Source organism: Sminthopsis crassicaudata, chromosome 3 (genome assembly GCF_048593235.1).
Source record: "Sminthopsis crassicaudata isolate SCR6 chromosome 3, ASM4859323v1, whole genome shotgun sequence".
Taxonomy (NCBI): domain Eukaryota; kingdom Metazoa; phylum Chordata; class Mammalia; order Dasyuromorphia; family Dasyuridae; genus Sminthopsis; species Sminthopsis crassicaudata.
Window position 1 is genome coordinate 207,212,405 of NC_133619.1, and position 22,423 is coordinate 207,234,827.

The following is a 22,423-nucleotide window of genomic DNA, read 5'->3' on the forward strand; positions in this document are numbered from 1 at the left end:
CGCTATGTTTGAAAAGTATTACAGATATCCTCCATGAACAGTAACCCATATAGGCCACAGACTTCTCTGGGGACCTTCAGGTGACTCCCAAAACTTTGATTTGGCTTGACTATTAGCTTTTGTTCCCTTTTATTCTGTTTTCATCTCCACTCTTTCATCAGCATATTTAAAATCCAAATAAGATTCTTACTCCTCTTATTACCAAAGGGGGAGGGATCCAATTACCCTTTTTCCCAGAGGAAGTATTCTTATAGATATACAAATTGTGACTTTCCCCATCATAGATTTAATATATAGTGCATCAGCATAAGAAATTAAATGGAAAATTTTTGGGAAATGTGTGGAAGCCACACATTGCAGCAAACAACATAGAAAAAGTTTAGAAACTCAGAAATGCATGAAATATATATATAGAGTTGTACAATATCAGTCTCAATTTTATAACAAGGTACTATAAGTACCCCATAAAAGAAAAAGACATAATTCAGAATGGTATGAAGGGAGGGCCAAAAATTTTTATGTGGAGTTTCCAGATCAAAGGGGCATCATGTCTCTAAAGGATAACTACTCTGACTGCTTCTGCAGCAATTAATAGCCAAAAAACTTAATAGGAAATAGAGACATAAGAGGGTTACTCAGATGCCATGTTGGCTTATGATTCTGATTACATATGCCAACCCACTTCTTCCTTAATTAGATAATTGAAAGTTGATTGTTATTGAGGTTACTAGGTAGCAGAATGAATACTGTGAATGGAATATGGAGGACCTGAGTTCAAATCCAGCTTGGGCAAAGTCACAGAATCTGTTTGCCTTAGTTTCCTCAATTATAAAATGGGGATAATAATAGCACTTGCCTCCCAAAGTTGTTGTGAGGATCAAATGAGATGATATTTATAAAGTCCTTGGCAAAGTGCCTGGCACATAGTAGGCACTTAAATGCATATGCCCTTTCCCTTTTTTGTGTTATTTTATTTTCATAATAATAATCTGATGTATATATTTTTAAAGAGAAAACTTATGCTTTTTACCCATGTAAAACTCCTGGCAGAGAAAAACCTTCTATGGATGTATACTGGCATCTCATCTGCAACTTGTATTTCCAGACAGTTGTTTGCAGGCACTGAATGGTTAAGTAATTTGATCAGACTCACACATCCTATTTCAGAGGAAGGAGAACTTGAATATAGGCTTTCCTGATTTTAAGGCTAGCTTTCCATTATATTGCTTCTAGAGAAAACTCTTCACTTTAAAGATACAAAAAGTGATTCACAGCAAGGTTCAGGATCACAGAGATAATGAAAGGAAGGACAGGAACTAACCCCCCCCCCCCCAGTTTCCTATTTGTAGGAAAAGGGTCCTTTATTTCAGCTTTCGGTTGTGCCTTTGCTTTTAATTGCAAACTTCTTTGGGTAGATAAACTGGAGTAATGGTTTAATATCTCTAGCTATTTCATGCATAGTCGCATATTGCTGAGGTTGCCAATTAGAGGTTTGGAGCTGAACTACTGTGTGTTCAGCCCTGAACTGAGACTGATTTCAAGAAGGCCTTGAACAGCCTAAAACCTTTCTAAAAATTGGCAGATTTGAATTTGATTCAAAATTAACAGCCTCCACATTTTGTTAATCATCCTTTGTATCATAAGATTGAGTTTTAAAATTGTTTAGTTAGGAGATTTTTATGTAATTTTCAGTTGTGGTTGGGTAAATGAAAATATTTTAAAAATTTTATTAATAATTTAAATGGTACAATATTGATTCACCTGCATGTTCATTTTTCTTTTTTTTGTTATATTCCTTCTCTGATTTTGCTTCAGGGAGGAGTCAGTTTTCTAAATTTAACCAAATATTTTTAAAATGGCATTTCACTGTCAACATTTTATTGTCATCAATCTTTCTTGGGAAATAATGGGAGCAGAGTGAAACCATTCTATCAGGGAAATGTCCTTGCTCCTAGCCAAATCACAAATTATCCCTATTTAGTTTTCCATTTCAAACAGATGGGAAGGGCATGGAATAGACAAGAAAATTATAAACAGGGATTAAAGTAATAGTAAGGAAACTTTAGTAAATAGTGAAAGAATATGTAAATTTCTGAAAGAATCCAACCATTCTGGAGAGCAATCTGAAATCATGCCCAAAAAGTTATCAAAATGTGCATACCCTTTGACCCAGCAGTGCTACTACTGGGCTTATATCCTAAGGAAATACTAAAAAAAGGAAAGGGACCTGTATGTGCCAAAATGTTGGCAGCCCTTTTCATAGTGGCTAGAAACTGGAAAATGAATGGATGTCCATCAATTGGAGAATGGTTAGATAAATTATGGTATATGAATGTTATGGAATATTATTGTTCTGTAAGAAATGACTAACAGGAGGAATACAGAGAGGCTTGGAGAGACTTACATCAACTGATGCTGAGTGAAACGAGCAGAACCAGAAGATCATTATACACTTCAGCAATGATACTGTATGAAGATGTATTCTGATGGAAGTGGATATCTTCAACATAGAGAGGATCTAATCCAATTCCAATTGATCAATGATGGACAGAATCAGCTACATCCAGAAAAGGAACACTGGGAAATGAGTGTAAACTGTGAGCATTGTTTTTTGTTTTTGTTTGTTTTTTTTGTTTTGTTTTGTTTCTCTTCCCAGATTATTTTTACCTTCAGAATACAATCCTTCCTTTGCAACAACAACAACAAAATTCGGTTCTGCACATATATATTGTACCTAGGATATATTATAAGATATTTAATATGTATGGGAATGCCTGCCATCTAGAGGAGGGGGTGGAGGGAAGGAAGGGAAAAACTTGGAACAGAAGGGAGTACAAGGGATAATGTAAAAAAAAAAAAAAATTACCTATGCATATGTACTGTCAAAGAAAATGTTATAATTATAAAAATTAATAAAAAAAGTACAGGACAGCAGAGAGATAGAGTGAGACAAGATGATGTAGCCAAGCAATAAAGCTTCTCTAACTGCAAAAAAAAAAAAAAAAAATATATATATATATATATATATATATATCAAAGGCCCACATGGGAAAAATATTAAGAAAGCAATTCAAAAAGAGTAGATATAGAGAGAAGAAAAACCAAGTAAACTGCTTTCTTGTGTGAAAAGAAATCCATTTTTCTTTATAGTCCTAACGATTTGCAAATTCAGCTGATAAATAAAACACCTGTCTATCAGCAACTCAATGCTGATAGATCTGAGTTTCTCATCTCTACCCATTCTTTTCCGTCAAGGAAAAAAGCTACTTTTTTGCAACTTACACCAGTATATCCTCCACCAGAGTGTGAAGGGAACTGGGATTTCGGATGAGTTTGTCTAAGAAACTGACGATATCAGTAAATTTTGGTCGGTGATTTCTCTCTTTTTGCCAACAGTGGAGCATCAGTTGGTGGAGAGATGCTGGGCAACCCATTGGAGCTGGGAGTCTATAGCCTTCCTCAATGGATAGAATTACCTAAACAACAATAGCAAAAAAATAACACATCAGTCTATTACATTCAACTTAATTTCATTCAACAAGCAATTATTAAATGCCTGCTATGTGAACGTCACCATCTTCATGATTTTCCTTTATAATATCTCTCAAATTTGTCTCTTTCTTTATATTTGCCAGCCAAATTCACACTCTTATTCTCTCTTGCCTGGGTTATTAAAATCAACTCCAAATTATAATTTCTTCATATAGTCTTTTCCCTTTCTGAATCATCTTTCTTGTACAGACCAATATAATCTTCCTAAAGCATAGGTCTGATCATGTCTTCTTCCTGGCTCAAGAATCTTTTGCCTCTAGAACAAAATATAAGTTCTTATATTTGGCATCTAAACCCTTCACAATCCGACTTTAGTTTCCAGATTTATTTCACGTTATTTCTCATTCACATATTCTATATTCTAGCTCAAATGGCTTGCTTTTTCTCTAATGACCTTGCCTCAACAGCCTCCGTGCCTTTTCACGGGCTGTTCTCTATCTAAAAAGAACAACCTTCTCACTTCTGTCTCATGGGATACTTCATTTCTTTCAAGGTTCAATCAGATGTCACTTCATATGCAGGCTTTCTTGAGACCTGGTTAGTGCTTTTGTTTTGTTAGTGCTTTTCTCTCTCCTCAACAGATCAATAAAGCTATTTATCTGTTTAACACATTGTATCCCCTAAGAGTGATTTTTTCTTTCTCTACATTTTTTTTTTTTTTGCTTTTGTATCTTTTGTATTTTTTCAAATGGAAGGTACTTAATTAATGGCTGCAAAAGGAGTTGAAGGTACTGTATTAGGAGCTCAGCAACATGGATCCCTTTGTAGAAATCCTCCTTCACCTTATTGTGCTATGAAGGTGACTGACAGGTTCCATCAGCTGAGAAGGCTTTGAGTGCAGCTTGGATTGTTTGGCTATTGGCTGAGGACCAACTTGGCTAAGTTTTGAAAGGCCTATTGCCATAATGAATTTTTTTGGCCACAATAATTCTCAAAAATCATTTACTAAATCTTAGTAGGGTCCAATATGGATTAATTTAATGGTGACATTGACAAAAATTACAGCTCTTAAAACAACTGAAGCAAAGAGAAACAGAGAAAAGCTAATAAGAAAAAACCCATTAAAACTGTGAGTTCATTGTCTGAAATAAAGAAAAAAATCATGATAATAATAGGAGAATCTGCTTAATTCTACAAGGGAGAGATCATAATAGTTTTAGTGCTGAAGGAGCCCTTAAGAGACCAACTAGTCCATCCCTGATCATACAGATGAGAAAACTGGTGTTCACAAAGGTTAAGTAACTTTCAAATTCACATTGGTAATATCAGAGACAAGATTTGAATCCATGTTCTCTAACTCCAGAAATAGTTCTTTCTGTATGCACAAAAACCAACAGCTGCTAAAAAATAGGGACATCAGCACACTTTGAAGAATAAGGATTAGGTCAAGTTTGGGGAAAATATACTGTTTTGCATTAAAGAGAAGTCCCCAAAGCTTATTTTCAGACTTTTGCCTAGTAATGTCAGCACAAAGTCACTAGGCTCTGTGCAAACCATGCTTAGCGTCATCTAAGTGAATTTTTACCTTTCCTACTGATTTATTTGTTTTTTGTCCTTTTATAATAAAATCTATAGGCAGCATTTTCTAGTCCTCACTCCTTTTCTTTTCTATACTTTTCATCTCTTCTTCATTCATTGCTGGCTTCCTCCTTATTCTGAGAGTCATGTTATTATGGCATTTTCCCATTTCTCTTTTGACTTGACTTGACAGGTAAGACTTGACTAGGCCATCACCTTGTTTATACTTGAAATCTCATGCTGTTCTACAGTCCAATCAGTGCTAGGAGAGTGCTAAAAGACCAGAGAAGGAATAGGTACTAGAAATGTTTTTCTTAGTTCATGAGAAATCACATGGTTTGTCTCCTGAGAGTTTTCTTTGGATCTGTGCAATAAGAATTTAAAAAAGAGTCCTTTCTGAATTTCTCAAAGGGATTTCTCTGTGTTGTTTAATTCTTTCCACATCCTTTATCAGAAAGGAAAGGGAGAAGTAATATCTTTATCTTCCCTATGAGGAAATTGAAGAACAGAGTTGGTCTTCTGAAGAAAGTCACTTATCAATTATATAGGAAAAAATACTACAACCAAATAATGATGTGATTGAACTTTTTTCTATTTTTATTCTGCAGAATCCCTTTACATTAAGTCCATAGCATTGTATACATTAATATTAAACTTATTTACCATAATTTTAGATCCTTTCCTTAGTCAATACTAATGGATCTGCCCATAAAGTAATCAATCAATCAATCAATATATATAAAGCACCTACTATGTGCCAGACACTATACTAAGTGCTAGAGATACAAAAAGAAGCAAATGATAATTCCCTCAAGGAGCTTAAGTTCTAATGAGGGAGAAAGCATGCAAATAAATACACAGCAACAAGTTATGCACAGGAAAAGTAAAGAATAATTAACAGAGGGACGCAACTAGAATTAATAGGAATTGGGAAAAGCTTCCTGTAGAAGATGGAATTTTAGTTGGGACTTAAAGAAGCCAGGAGGCAATGATGAGGACGAACGCATCTGTTTTATATGACTAGATGTTTTCAAGAAACAATAATGAAATGTAATCAGGTGGGCCTCTCTATATAATGGTAGCTTTTTGAATAACATTAAATAATTTATAATGTCAATGTGACCAGAACATATTACACAGACTAATCCCTACATTTTCTATGTCAAACATTCCATTAGTAAACATTATTTATAATTTCCAGCAATTTTCTGATTAGATTTATAATTGTAGGGATCACAAGCTTAGGGACATTTTGAAGAATAAAGCATATATCAAAAATGTTGCAAAAAGGTAATTTTAAAAAATAAATGTAAAAAAAGGAAGTTATCATTCCATTGTGAAGAATTTTCAGTCAATCAATAAGCTGTTACTAAATATCTATTCCATGCCATGTACTGTACTAATTGCTAGGGATATAAAATATAAAAGGAAACACTTGATGTCTTCAAGGAACTAGCCTTCTATCCAGGATAAAATGATAATAATAACTAGCATTTATTTCAGATTTGCAAAGTGCTTTACAAACATTATCTTAGAGATCCTCACAACTCTGTTAGATAGATGCTATTATCATTCCTAGTTTACAGATAAGAAACCAGAGGCGGGCAGTGATTATGTGATTTGTCCAGTCACAGAGCTAGTAAGTATTTGCGACTGAATTTGAATTTAGGTCTTCCTGTTTCCAAATCAATCTACTGTTTCACAAAGACAAAGTGATAATTGGACATCAATTTCATTATTTGGATCCAAATTTAATACTTCAGTACTTTAATAACTCCATGATCACATTGATGTGAACACTTTCTCCAACTGTGTAGATCACAAGCCCTCCTGGCTTCCCGTCCTATATTCATTTTGCCCATATAAATGTATAAATATTTAATAGGGGGTCCACTTAACATATCATATGTGGACACTGTGTTGTGGTACATTAGTTTTTCCTAGCTTTCACTATAAAAATAGTCCACTTTCTTTTCAGTAAAACATTTCTTTGATGACATTTTTATATTGTTTTATGTGATTTTTTAAAAAAATGTGGCACTTGTTATGCCCCAAGAGGGAACCAAATCATTAACTATCCTGCCCCTTACGGTTTTTAGATAGTAATCTGGGACAAGAAGTTAAATGACTTGACAACATCCCACAGGAAACTATATCATGTAGCAGATAAAATGCTACACTTAGAGTAAGGAAGACCTGAGTTCAAATCCCACCTTAGACAGTGTATGATCCTGGGCAAACCACTTATTCTCTGTCTGCCTTGATTTCTTCATTTGTAAAACAGAGATAATAGTAGCATCTTCCACCCAGGGTTGTTAGGGAGTATAAAATGGTCATGATAGCGGTAGTAGCAGTAGCAGTAGCATTAGCACTAGCAGTAGTAGTACTAATAGTTTATGGAAGGGCAGGATACTTGAGCCCTATTTTGTATTTTGTTTAACTTCAAGGCTAGATCTCTATGCTACCTATCAAGTATCCTGCATGATAGTTTAATAATAATGTATTGTATTCTATTCACACTCACCATAAAGTGTTCCATTGCCATTTGGATGACCTCAACTTGAATTCTTTGGATGGCAAAGTATCTCATGATTTAGTTTAATATCCAGGTAAAATGAAAATCTGGATAATTTTCATGTTCTTAAAATGATTTCTTGGACAATTATTTTTAAGGGTTTTGGTTTTGGAAAATATCTAATATTTATACCCAGGGACTACTGGAAATATTTTTGCAGACTATTGCTCCAGAATAACTTTGCCAGAGCATGCAACCTCAGTTATACAGGAGTATCGTGGCTTAGTTGATAAAGAGACTGAATTTGAATTTGAAGGAGATTTAATTTCAAATTTATCTTTGAAGGTTATTAGATGTGTCTAGACAAATCACTTAATCTTTTTATGCTTAAACAAGAAATTTGTTTTGGTTATTTTACCAACAATTTCTATGCCAGGAATTGTTTGTACAACATAAAACTAAGATGAAATGTAAAATATCGAATCTTTAATCCCACCAACTATCTTATATTCTGATAAAGTTTAAATATTAGATTCTTAAGAGATGATTGTAAAAACAGTTATGTTGCTCAATCCTATTTTAAAATGGTCAATGAGCTCTTGTGAGAATCTTTCATGTGAAAGAAATAAATAACTATTCCATAACTAATTATGCATTGAATACTTTTAAAATATACCTTTTGGGGAAGCCTAAGTTTAAACTTTGAATAATTTGTCTGGGACACTGGGTATAGAGTGTTATGAGATGAATGACACTAGGAAAGGTATTCTAGCTCCCTTTCATGAGAGACTTGGTCTTTATATGTGGATCCAAAGCAGAAGGGGCTCTTTTGGAATGGGGACTTAGGTGAGATTCCTTAGACTTTGGGCCCAGGAATGGTTCTATAATATTAAAATCAAAGACTGAGAACTTAAAGGCACTTCAAGAGGACGTCTAATCCAATCCTTTCATTTTGCAAATAAAACTGATGTTTAGAGATATTAAGTGACTTATCCGGAGTTATGGAAGTCATGGAAGCCCCAGATAACCAAAACATGAACCAAGACAGCTAAATATTAAAAGCAGTTTGAACAAGGTTCATTTTGATTTGGTTTTCCTCCTATAATTATTCCATTCTTAGAAAAAATTTTGCTTTATAATGTATTTCCTGATTTACCAAATAAGAGGAATTAGAAATATGAATGATATTTGACCTGTGGATCTTTTTTTTTTAAGGTTAGAGAAAGGTAATAATTAATTGAGCAATGCTTTTAAACAACTGAGTTATATATTTTAATGGTATCATCCTCTGGGTAAAGGCTAGGTAAGGAGAGATACATTTTCAAAGCTGTAACAAGAAAATTAAAAGCAAAGTAAAAAAAAAATGAAATGGTAAAATTTTCATTAAAAGGTAAAAGGAATTAGCCTCCCTCCGGGAATGATTATATAAAACCAAGTTGCTTATTATAGATAAACCTTACTGGATACTTGTCATCTAAACTGCAATCTTTAGCAACTTAGAAACAGCCTAAGCCACAGTAGGCACAAATGGCAGATTATATTGTGCTTGCTGAATTTAATGAAATTTTGAATTTTGTTGACTGTTTTGGAATCAGAGCAAGTGATGTGTACCTTTTATTAAACAAAGCAAATCCAGATGCATCAAACAATAAAAGATGCTGAGATATTCTGGGAAGGTACATAAGCTACATGGACATTGAGAGCAGTGCACGATATAATAACTGTTGTATTGCTTACAGAAAGAGATGGAGTACATGCACTTTCCCCCCTTAATGTTCAAAAGGAAAAGTATGAAATATCCAGAATGTATCCCATCAAAGGAATGAAAAATGACAATATTTTTGCTTTTCTTAACACTCTTTTTTCCCCTTAGTTTTGGAAAGAAAATATTTCCAGGTAAAGCATTTATAGTGAATTTGTTCATATAATCTACTAAGTAAATTTGAGAATCCTCTTTTGAAGATGCATGTGATATTTATTTGTTCTTGGAAATTCAGTTTTTATAAAAGGAAATGACCAATGGCACTGCTAATTTGCTTGATTGGTGTTGAAATTGAAACATAATAACCAAGTAACCAAAATAAATGGTGAAAATTGTATGATTGTGGGACAGGGAGTAGAAGTTTATTGTTTTTCTTTCTTTATCACAATTTCTTTCTTTCTTTCTTTCTTTTTTTTTTCTGGGGTTAAGTGACTTGCCCAGGGTCACACAGCTAGGAAGTGTTAAGTGTCTGAGACCAGATTTGAACTCAGGTCTTCCTGAATCCAAGGCTGATGCTCTATCCATTTCGCCACCTAGCTGCTCCACAATTTATTTCAATGGAAAAAGTTTGGCAAACAATGAAACGTCAGATTCAAGAAGAAATAGGGATATAAGTTCAATTAAAAGTATGTTGTAATGAAAATGATAGAAGTAAGTGAATATAAAGAATGACAATCATTTTTAGATAATAATTACTTGAAAATTTAAGAAATGGGGATTCATTTTCTTTTCAAAGGTTGAGGTAAATGCTAGTCAGTAGAATAAACTCCTTTTCTCCTTCCTTCCTTCCTTCCTTCCTTCCTTCCTTCCTTCCTTCCTTCCTTCCTTCCTTCCTTCCTTCCTTCCTTCCTTCCTTCCTTCCTTCCTTCCTTCTTTCCTTCTTTCCTTCCTCCCTCCCTGCCTTCCTCCCTTCCTTCTTTCCTTCTCCTCTTTCTTGAACTTCATTTTTTAAAAAAAAATTAAGATCTATCTTTTCTTTCTTTTACCTCCCCCTATTCCCCTCTTAGTAATGAAGCTAAAAAATGTGTAGTCAAATAAAACAAATGATTAAATTGGCCATCAACACCTCTCCTCCAAAGCCTCAGCCTGCACTTTGAATCTATCACCTACATAGACTCACAAATACTTTATATTTTCTATAATTCTCTCTCTCTCTCTCTCTCTCTCTCTCTCTCTCTCTCTCTCTCTCTCTCTCTCTCTCTCTCTCTCTCTCTCTCTCTCTGTATATATATATATTCATTCATTTATTTGTTTGCTTATTTTGCTGAGGCAATTGGGGTTAAGTGACTTGCCCAGGGTCACACAGCTAGAAAGTGTTAAATGTCTGAGGCTAAATTTGAACTCAGGTCCTCCTGAGGGTTGGTTCAGGGTTGGTTCTCTATCCACTGCACCATGAGTTGCCACTCTACAGTGATACTTAAATGGGATTTTTCTCTTTCTGTTGATTTTTGTGGGTAATATCCAGAAAATCCTGAGGTGTTTATTTTGTATCGTAGCAATTTTGCTTAAGTTAATTGTTTCAATTAGTTTTTTTAAAGTTTATTTTTCCTCTCACTAGGCTAAAAAAGTTCTGAAGGTCAAGGATTATTTTATCAATTAATTTTTGTATCACACTCACTTTACATTTTTGTTTCCTTGTTATTTCCTCCATTAGGGCAGCCAGGTGGCACAATGTATAGAATGCTCGGCCAGGAGTCACTGAGACCTAAGTTCAAATTTATCTTAGATACTTACTAACTTTATGTTCACTTTGCCTCTTTTTCCTCATTTGTGAAATGAACCAGAGAATGAACTGGCAAACCATTCCAGTAAATTTGCCAAGAAAATTTCAATTAAGGTTATGAAGAATTGGATGTGCCTGAAATGAATGAACTCTCCGTTAGATTGCAAGTTCTTTGAAGGAAAGTACAATTTTTTTCATCTCCTTTTGTCTGATGCTTAGTATAAGCCTGGAACATAGTAGGTATTTTATAAGTGCTTATTGATTGACTACTGATTTATTCAGTGCCAAGAACTTGAACACAGGATGTGCTTAATAAATACTTGTTGAATATGATTACCATATAAGCAAAGTTTCAAAAGATCATAGAATTGAATAGGACCATATGAGTTGAAAAATTATGACTGTGAGTATAAGAAAATATTATTAAAAATTTCTCCTGTCTGAGAAACTGTATAAATTCAAATTCTTGAAAATGTTGAAAAAATATCAAGTTTCTCATGGAATTCAAGAATTAGATTTTATCTCTAGAAATAGCTCTAAAATAGAGCTCTAGATAGTTAGAAAGAGCTCTGAAGTTAGAAAGTGGTAGCTGAATATTCTTTTCTGTTATCTTTTCCCCAATATTGCTCTATTTTGTTTATAGTGGTGAATGATTACATGACAGTCTCATTTTTCTGATTATTCCGGCTAGTGTAGCAAAGGTACTTAAAGTGATAGTTTAATTTTGTTGTTGTTCAGTCATTTCAATCATGTCTGACTACTTGTAATCTTATTTGTAGTTTTCTTGGCAAAGATACTGCAGTGGTTTGCCATTTCTTTTTCCAGATCATTTTACAGATGAGGAAGCTGAGCATAAGAGGGTTAATTCACTTGCCCAGAATCACACAGCCAAGTGTCTGAAGTCAGATTTGAACTCAAGAAGAGACTTCCAGTCTGACACTTTATCCACTGAGCCAATCACCTGCTCTGATAGTTTACCTTTACTTAATTAAAATTTCATGTCTTTATAATACCAACAATTATATATATATACATATATATGTATATAATACCAATAGAATAAGTTGGAAAATATGGTAAGGAATAATTGCTTTGATGATTAAACTAAGATAGATGCTTCCTTAGTCATATGGAAAATAAAATAAATTCAGGTTCCTCTAAAAATCCTTAGAAAAGAAAACCCAATACAACTTATCAGTTTGTCCAGAAATGAACCTGAGAAAATGAATAAAAGTGTATCTTGTATTGCTGTTGGAAAGATCCTGAAAGGAGAAGAAAAATAAATTGAGGTAGAAGGGTTTTTTTTTTTCTTCTTTTAGTCACCTTCAAAAATGAATTCACTTTCTGGAAAATAGAAACAGCTAAGGAACATGTGCCTAAATTAGGTTGTACTAGGAGGCAGACAGTGCTTGAAATAACTTCAAATTGAACAGTTTTATAATAATATCAGGCCAGGAAAACACAAGACTCAGGTCTTGTAATACAGATTATTACCTTGAGCTAAATCTCTTCTTATTCTACTAGTGCTGGTTCTTTCTTGGATATTAGCTCTCTTGAGATTTGATTGTTTAATGTTGCCTGCTGTTCCTTTTTGACTTTTGACTATTAGCTATAATACCTCGAGTAGTTGTTATTAGAAGGGGCATCAATATCACCTTATGGAAAGAGATATAGTCTCTGAGAAGGACTATGTCAGTAAATTGTTTTTAAAATGAAATTTTAACTCCACATAAATGCTATTCAGTATCATCTCATTCTCATCTTTTTTTGGATAAAGTTATGATAGATTTAATCAGTCAGTCAATATTTATTAAGTGCTTACTATGTGCCAGTACTGGGCACAAATATGAAAAGTTAGACAGTTCCTTGCCCTCAAACAACTTACAGTCTAATGGGGAATTTAACAAAAAAGAAAACTGAAGAGGGGTGAGGGGAGACCTCTAAGGACAAACCATTGTTCTGATATTATTTTATTTTACTTTATTTTATTTTCATGAGTTTTAATTTCTTTAGTTAAAGACTAAATACCTACTGAGACCTAGTTAGGTCTCTATTTTGAAAACTTAAATTCTGTTTTGTTTTGACATTGCAATTATTCAGTATGGGCACCATCTCTTGTTCTGAAAAGTTTATGCCTCACTTCTGTGGTTTTTGTTATTAATTCCATTATAGCACACTACCTATCCTATTGGTGTTTGTCGTTTGCAACATATCTTCTTATTGGATTCTAAGTTCCCTGAGATCAGGAATCATGGTTCATCTAAATTTTTGTACCTCCCCCAATGTCTAGCATGATATAGCAGCAGAAAAGGCAAGGTATACCAAAATGCCAAGGGAACAAGGTAAACTTGAATCTTAGTACTGCAACTTACTGCTCAATCTAAATTTTTTAGGCTCTGTGGGACCAAAACACCCTCTTTGGCTATTATCTGACTCTAACCCTATTCATTCTGGTCATCATTTGGCCTAGTGACTATAAATAACAATTCAAATCTCAATTGATCTTAGAAAAGAGAGATACTTTTCTCCATCCCTATCCCCTCTGACCCATGATAAAAAGTTTAAGCTGACAAGGTAACTTTAAACTTACATATCTAAGGCACTTACATCTTGGTTGGACATTTCCCAGTAAGGTCTTTCTCCATAGGACATCACCTCCCACATGACAATGCCATAGCTCCATGCATCACTAGCTGATGAGAACTTCCTGTAGGCAATAGCTTCTGGGGCTGTCCATCTTATGGGGATTTTTCCACCCTGGAAAATATGTTGTAGATTACTTAGTTGACACATAGTAGAGAATTCCAGTTCCATTTCAAACTTAGTATGACTGTCATTAAAGATCTTTCTGACAAAAAAATTTCTGAACATTCCATAATAGCTTGGCAATTTAAATGGAAAATAGAAAGAAAATGGAATATTTTCAAACTGTTAGTGAATTTCCCTAAGGTGAAACAACTGTTAGAAAGAAGTCACCCTTTGTAGGAAAGAAAACATTTTATTCATTAAAGATACTGGATGTTTTGCCTTTTGATGGAAGTTCTGGATTTAGAATATTAAATCAAATACTACTCTGCAGTCATTTAACATTTCATTTAATTTGTAAATATAATAATTATAATAAAATAAATATTGAATTGAGAAGTATTTCGCTAAATCAGTGTTGAACAGAGTAGAACTGAATTTCTTTTCTTTATATCTGTAATTATTTCAGTTATCTCTTAATCTTTTCCTATAAATCTCTTGACATGCTACAGATACAGCTAAAATAGACAATTTTTGTGTAAGAGAGCTTTAAATTACTAAATACTTTTGGTTTTTTAAGCTTTCAATCTAACAGCTGAGGTCACTGAAAAGAGAAAATTAAGGTTCAACCTATATAGTTTAGCTATTTTATGATTTTTCAGTAGTTTGGCTTTAGAAGACATAAATAACATTTTATGTATTATATTTAGTTTTTAGTAACATTTGCACCTCTTGTTAAGAAAATTATAAAAATTCCTTTGCAATGATAATGGAAGGAACAAAATCATTTGTTCATTTCATTTGGCATTTTTGAAATCTTCCTACCTCCTCAATGGAAATATAGTAATTTTGTATGTATGTGTGTGTTTTTAAAGATCTCTTGAGCCATGCTTTATAAGTCCACTAGATGGCAGAAGAGAACAGCAAGTAGTTTTTGAACATTAATAACACCAACTTTTCAGGACCCTGCAATTCATTTAGAGTTAACTAAGATTTTTTTTTTTTTTTTTGACAGACAGAACACATAGCAGAGGAAAATTTTGATGAGTAAACTTTGCTGCTAGTTATATTCTCAGCATCATCTTCATCATCATCATCGTTTGAAAATCTGCTTTAAGTTCTTTGTATAGGCTAAAAGGAAAATCAGAAAGGAAAGCTTCTTGCTTTGGAGAAAGAGTCAAAGACATTAATAATGAAACTTTAAATCCAATAGACAATTGTCCCTTTTTAAGGTTGTATTAGACAGGTATGTGGTATTATGGATAGAGCTCTAAGGGTATAGGCTGGAAAAAATGACTTAAATTGGATTTTAGAACATATATTGGTTGTATTACTCTGAACAAGTCTCTGAATCTCCCTCACTGGGCCTCAATTTCCTCCTCTGTAAAATGAAGGTATTAATGACATCTACTTCTGAGGGTTGTTGTGTGGGTAGACTGAGATACTATTTGTAAAGCACTTTATAAATCTTAAAGCATGACATAAATATAAGCTAGTTATTGTTAGGGAAAAGTGATTAATATTCAATAGGAAAAATAATGAACTGCAAGGCAAAATTAAGGATTAATTAAACACACATTTAGTCATTTACTATGTACTAGTTCTAGTGTAGTAGTATGGACAAGGATTTGCATATAAACTGAAAAGTAGAGATCATTCAAGCTGGAAGATATCTTAGACACCATTTAGGTGAACCTCTTCATTGTTCAGATGAAACAACTGAAGTTCCAAGAATTGAGATGATTTGCACAAGGTCAGATAGCAAATCAGTAGCATACTTGGGATTTGAAGCTATGTCTGCAAATCTTCTCCCAATTGTTAATGCCATTGAGCCTCAGTCACCAATCAAAAGTTCTATAGAGAAGAAATCATTATTATGTTTTTTAATATCCCAATATATATTAAGCATAATCACTCATAAAAGCAAAGCTGCAATTTGATAAAAAGGTCTAAAATGTGTTGTCTACCCAAATCAATACAGAATCAACTAATCAACACATATTTATTAACAATCTCTTATATGCTAGGAAGTACAGATTCAAAGAATGAAATAATCCCTACTTGCAATATTAGAAGCATTAGGCAAGTACATAATGAAAATGAAAATTCTGAATACTCAGCCATGGTAGCTAAAAGTAACATCATTTTCTAGTTAATTCTTAGCTCAATATGGAGTAGAGTTGGTTTTAAAAATAATCAGATTAGCATGGACTTTCATACAGCTGAATTTTCTTTCATGGACATAGGACTGATATTTGCATGTAAGAAGAATGTCAAATAGGATATAAGTTATAAGAGGAAAAAGGCTTCAGTTTTTCTCTTTATATTTCAATGCCCAGCTCATATTAAGAACTTAATGAATATTTCTTGAGTTGCAGTGAGCTAAATTGAATTGTTGAATATGTTTGGACCCTTGGATACAGATTTATGAAAAAAATTCTAGTCCTAACAAAATATTGCTATACTGAATGCATTGAATAAAGTGTGTGTAACTCAGATCCTCCCCATGCTATCCCCCAAACTTTTCTAGCAGTGGTGTAGGTCACTTGGCAGATCCCAACATCTGGTATTTCCACAAGTGTGTCTTTCCATTTAGTCAATATCCTTACCAGACTATTAAGGGGGAATGGGATTTTTAAAATTCTGCTGCTGGGAGAGACCATGGGAATGGAAGTTGTCTAAGAGCTTTGCTTCAGATAGAGTTCATTCCACTCATTCATCAAATCTACTCCTACCAGAAAACTGTTGGCTTATTCTATATCCAGGATATTCAGGATTTACTTATGCTTATTTTGGGGGTAATGAAAAGAGTCAAAAAATATTTTAGACAAATAATTTTTCTCTATCTCTCATCATTTCTTAGCTCATTTGTTCTCTTCCTTCCTTCCTTCCTTCCTTCCTTCCTTCCTTCCTTCCTTCCTTCCTTCCTTCCTTCCTTCCTTCCTTCCTTCCTTCCTTCCTTCCTTCCCTTCTTCCTTCCTTCTTTCCTTTCTTCCCATCTCTGTCTTTTCTTTTCTCTTCCTCCTACTCTTCCTTTTTACTCCTCCTCCTCCCTTTTCTCCTCCTGCTTCTCCTTATCCTTCTCCTCTTTTTTCTCTTCTTCCTCCTTTTTTCCCTCCTTCTCTCCCCACTCCTTCTACCCCTTTCCTTTTCTTCTTCTCCTCTTCTACCACTTCTTCTTTCCTTCTTCTCAAAGTGACAAAAAAGATGGGGAAGCAGGAAAATCAGGTTTTATTTTTGGAAACAGGGACAACTTCCATCATATTCAGATACTTTGTTCAATTTATTATTTCTATTCAGGACAGTCATGGTGGTGGTGCTAGGTAGACTCTCAGAATAGCCAGCCTCTTGTGCTTTTCCTTCTCTTGGTGGTATTGTCCTAAGTGTGTTTGTTTATTTTTTCTTTTGATATTTTAGATTGTCCCTATTATTTTGGATGCTAGAAGGAGACTATCTTTTTCATACATATAGTTATAACTATTTAGTTCTTGAATCAGAATATATTGAAACCTTCTTGTCCCGACCTATAGGCATCCAAATCAATCACTGAAAACACCTACATTCCTTCACAATTTGGGCATCTGCAAATATTGGAGTGAGGTTGCCAAGATCACCACTGAATCTCTATTGTATTCTTCATCTAGTTTCATAGTTATAGACAGCATTTTTGAGCCCTGTGGCTCTGCATTGCAAACTTGGAAACTATATTTATAAGCTCTGCAGGTCAGACTTGAAGATCTATTTTCAAAAGAAACAAAATGACCATTTCTTTTAATGAATCTTATTTGCCATAGTGGACAAACCATATGCAAGAATATGGTGAATATTTAACAACCGATTCTCCAGAAAAAAAATAATAGGTTTAAGAGGTGCCATGCCTATTCCTTTTTCAATTTAATTCAATTCAAATTCAATATGTATTATTTATACTTTTGCTATCACTTTTTAATGTCTAAACAAGATGCAAAATATTAAATCAATCACTGATTTGTAGTGTTTGCCAATTTGCAAATGCTCACACAGAATATTTAATAATTGGTTCTCCAGCTGGATTAACTGACTACAGTGTATAACTAAGTATGTAAATGTTTGTAGTATAAGGTGGCTGAGGTTGCTCCTTTGCTAAGTCATTGTTGGTTACTCCAAAGCAGGCTTTAAAAAGAATGAAATTTTTTGTACATTCATATGTAATTTGTTAATTCATCATTTTTTCTTATATGGTATAAATTACTACAAAAGGAAGACATTCTTGTTACCTTTCAAGTTGATTTAATGCATTGTCTTATCCCTTCCCTTCCCCACTCCCACAAATAATCCTAATGTGTTCTTTTGCATAGCTAGTACTACAAAACTGTTTTTGAAAGTTAATTGACCTTGAAATTTCATTTTACAATTTTAGTTAACAAAGTAAGAACTAGACGTCATAAAATATGCTCATTAATGTGGGAATTCCCCTTTCCCAATCTTTTTTCAGCTCCATAGGTTGAGTCTCTTAGAGATAGTGCATCCTAAATTTGATGTAGTCTGGGGGTGCTCTCTCTTACATTTATAATATATAAACTCTCCACAAGTGATATTTCCAGGCAGAGGACACAATTAGCTCAAAGTAAAGACATTTATTGAGATGACATTTTGAGAACAATAATAACAAAATATCCCTCCTCCCAACAAAACTGGGATTCACTTTCCCACAACTTGTTTTTTTTTTTTTTTGCCTGTTGTTTTCAAAGAGGACCACTAACATCATGATTGATTGATGTCTTTACTCAAGCATAAAAAGTTGCAGAATTGCACAAAGTCATCAACCTTACTCTCTCTCTCACAATTCTCCAAGTCCAGTGGCAAGACAAAAGTCAAGGTGACTAGTGATGGCTGAGGACCCTGTGGATGACTTTGACATCTTTAATTTCTGACCAAGCTCTAAGCACTCCATACCACCTGTTTCTGCTGATTTCCCTAAAACTATATAGACTATAGATCATCTAGTCAATCCCTTTGTTTTATAGTTTAAAAAGTGAGGTCTCATAGGCAATAAGTAGGAGAGCAAGAATTTGAATTTGGTCTCCAAATCTAATGATAACAGCTAGCATTTATATATGCTTTTAAGTTTTATAAATTGTCTTACATTTATTACACAATAATCCTGTGAGGTGGGGGAATGCTATTATTCCCATTTTGCAGATGAAGAAATTAAGTCTGAAAGAAGTTAAGTCACTGCTCAATGTCACATAGCTAGTAAATGACTCAACTCATCAATACCATAAGTTGTTGAACATTGGCAGCCTATAAATTTAACTGATTTACTAGAACAATAGATCTCAAAGTATGGTCCAAAAACTGCTTGGCGTCCCCAAGGACTTTTCAGGTGATCTTCAAGATCAAAACTATTATATAATAGCACTAAGACATTTTAATTTCTAATACAGTACATATTGATAACTATAAACCCTATAGGGCAACAAAGTGAAAGAATGGATGGAATGCTGGGCATAGAGATGAAAAGACCTGGGTTCAAATATAGCCTCAGATATTTACTATTGTGTAATCCTGGACAAGTCATTAAATCCTGTTTGCTTCAGATTGTTCATCTGTAAAATGAGCTGGAGAAGGAAATGACAAACCACTTCAATATCTCTACCAAGAAAATTGGATATGACCGAAATGTCTGAACAACAAATAACTCATATAAATAAAAGTTCTTTTAGAGGATTGTCTTTTATAATTTTTAAGTATATAAAGAAAGCCCAAGACCAAAAAGTTAAGGAACTACTACCCTAAATGTATTTTCTGCCCTCTAAAAATCCTTTAAACATGAAAAACCTTTCCTAACCTCCTCTCCTCCTGCTCTGCTCAGATTCATATTGCCTTTTTATCCATTTCTACATTTATAATTAGCATCTTGAATGCCAATTTTGTTTACCTGTAATAGAACAATGTTAATGGGGCTCTTCAGAGTCATATAAATTAGGGACCTTTTTACCTGTTTACTCCTGAAGAGTAACAGTCCTGAAATACTCTTGATACTAATTCGCCGGCAGGTACTACGATGCAAGTGGCAAGTATTACTCTCTTTCAAAGAGAATTTAAGTGATGTATTACTTATTAAGTGCAAGGCACTATTCTGGAGGACATCTGTTTTAAGTGAGGTTTTCCCCTCCCCATCACATCTGCTAGAAAATGTAGGACACTATACTACTGTCATGCAATAGAATTAAAAATATACATTATGGGAGGATTCCATAAAATATACATTATGGGAGGATTCCACTGCTTCTGAGTACATATAGCTAAACACTGAATATGGAACAGATAGCTTTTCCAAAGCAGCCTCCTATCACTCTTTATGGCCTTAAACAAAAATAAAGTCTACTATTTGGAAAAAGCCCCAGTGAGACAGGTGACACTAATAAGAGTTAAAAATACCAGTACTGCAGGCAGTGACACATTTCTCTTTCTTCTCGCCCATTCTCCTCCCCACTCTCTTTTCCCATGCTCACTCTTCCTCCCTACCTCGTCTGCAGATGATTTTTAACTTAGTATTTCTATCTTCTTCCCTATCCAGTGGACTTTATTTAATGGCTCCATCTTCCTGAGCCATTCACCTATGTCCTCTCTGATAAAGCTCCATAGAAATTAGTATGGGAAAAAATAATAACAGAGTATTTCATTCACAAGGAGAAAAGGCCAGTTAATTCTTTTAATCATCAAGAGCTATGAAATATAGTAGCATCTTTCAATACATGAAATGAGACATTCCAGTGACCTCAAAGAATTAAACAGCACTAAACACTGAGAATTGTATTTCCTTAGCAGGTGGGGAGAAACATATTAATAGTGAGAACAATAGTAATAGAGCCACTCAATCACTGAATTAAATTCCATTTCCAATCCTATAAACATTTATTTGATACCTACTTACATATATACACACTGTGCTAGTCATGGGAGACATGAATAAGTTTATTTCCTCAAGGATCTTTCATTCTACTGCAGCAATAAGCAAATAGGCAAGTTTCTACACATTACAGGATGCTTTAAAAGTTTTAGGGCAATTTTATGATTTAACAAAAATTCCTTGAAAGAGGAATCCTCAATTTTTAAGAGTGTAAATGTTCCTAAGACAAGAGAAAAAGAAGTGAAGCAGAATTATTAATAACTAAGGTATCAGAAAAGGCTTCTTATAAGAGGTAACATGTGGAAGTAAGCTTTGAAGAAAATTAGTGGATCTAAGAAAAAGGTAGAGAATGGCAAACATTTTAGACATAGGGGATGGTGTATGCTAAGGTAACAAGGTCGGAGATGGAATTTTGAGTTTAGGGAATCATAGCATCACGAACATTGGATCATCTGTTTCTTAATTCTATCCTAAGACAAAGCTAAGGTTTGTTGAGGTGAAAGGGGAAATCCAGGGTCATGTGACTAATAAGTGATGGACTCAGGCCTACAATCTAAGTCTCCTAACTCTGAATTCAATGAGAGACAGTATTGATTAGATTGTATATATCATATACAGTAAGAAAAAGGATTCTTTCTTACATTAATAATTGATTATTAAATTAGGATTAGAGGACTTTCTACTTGTTTATCTAGAAATTAATCTCTTTAGTAAATTTTGGGAAAAACTTAATCCAACCAGCCTGAGAGAATCAGTGAATTCCTGTACATTGTGTAGAGTCATTCAGGTTAGGGCTAGAAGCAGATTCCTTTTTAAAATGTATATTGAGGAATTTGACTACGACTCCAGGTGATCCAAGTCACATGCCCCCCAAACCCTCATTGGAATGAGCCCACATCTTATTATAATATTCATTTTTTCATTAATTGTTAACCAATTAGAGTCAACTGCTATCCTCAGGAACACCCACTTTTCCAAGGACATACAAGCTGTGAGCCTATTACTATGAGGGTCTTTAGCATTTGAAAGTGTTACTGGTCCTTTTATTAATTACATGACAATATTGTTAATAAAATGATTAATTACCCAGAAGTTATATCTCTTAAACTTTTTAAACATCACAATACTGATATATGCCAAGATTTAGATTCCTCTTATTGGAGAATTCAATAAATCTCTGAGGTAAGAAAGGGGGGTAGTTTCCAATACTTTTTCCTGCAAAGGAATTTATATTATCTTCAGGAGGAAATATGTTAGTTCGATAGGTACATGAGTATGGTAAGAATTGAAGAGATGCAGGTCCTTGCAGAATATTGCAGTTGGACTTAGATGAACTCTTGAGCATACTCTCTTGCATGAATACAATAATATTAGAGCCTGCTATGGAAGACAAGTTGGGAGGAAGTGTGGCAGCTGATGTCCTGATGAAGTTGGGACAGGAGTGTTAATTTGGAGATTTATACAGTGTCTTTACACAGTATATTTTTATAATTTTGTTCGATTAGTTACATTCCCTAATTATATGGTAAATATCAGAATCTCATTCTTAGAGAGAAATGTGATAGTGAGGGGGGGGTCTATATGCTCCATTTTAAGAAATACAAACTGCAAAACTTGCAAAATAGATACATGGTAGAGAAATTATCCAATGGATTGTTGGACTAACCAAAGAACTCTTTCAAATAGCAGTTCCCCTGGTGCAAAGATGATTCA

The 22,423-nt window shown here is 34.0% G+C and overlaps 1 protein-coding gene across 1 annotated transcript in view; it reads right to left on the bottom strand.

The window, feature by feature from the left end:
* EPHA6 (EPH receptor A6) overlaps window positions 1-22,423 on the bottom strand; it is a 1,095,310-nt gene that overhangs the window by 35,719 nt on the left and 1,037,168 nt on the right. Inside the window, exons 15-16 of the mRNA XM_074299847.1 lie at window positions 13,678-13,827; window positions 3,283-3,476 (exon numbers count right to left, since the gene is read on the bottom strand). Coding sequence (XP_074155948.1) covers window positions 3,283-3,476; window positions 13,678-13,827 — 344 coding nt within the window. The remainder of the gene's footprint in view (window positions 1-3,282; window positions 3,477-13,677; window positions 13,828-22,423) is intronic.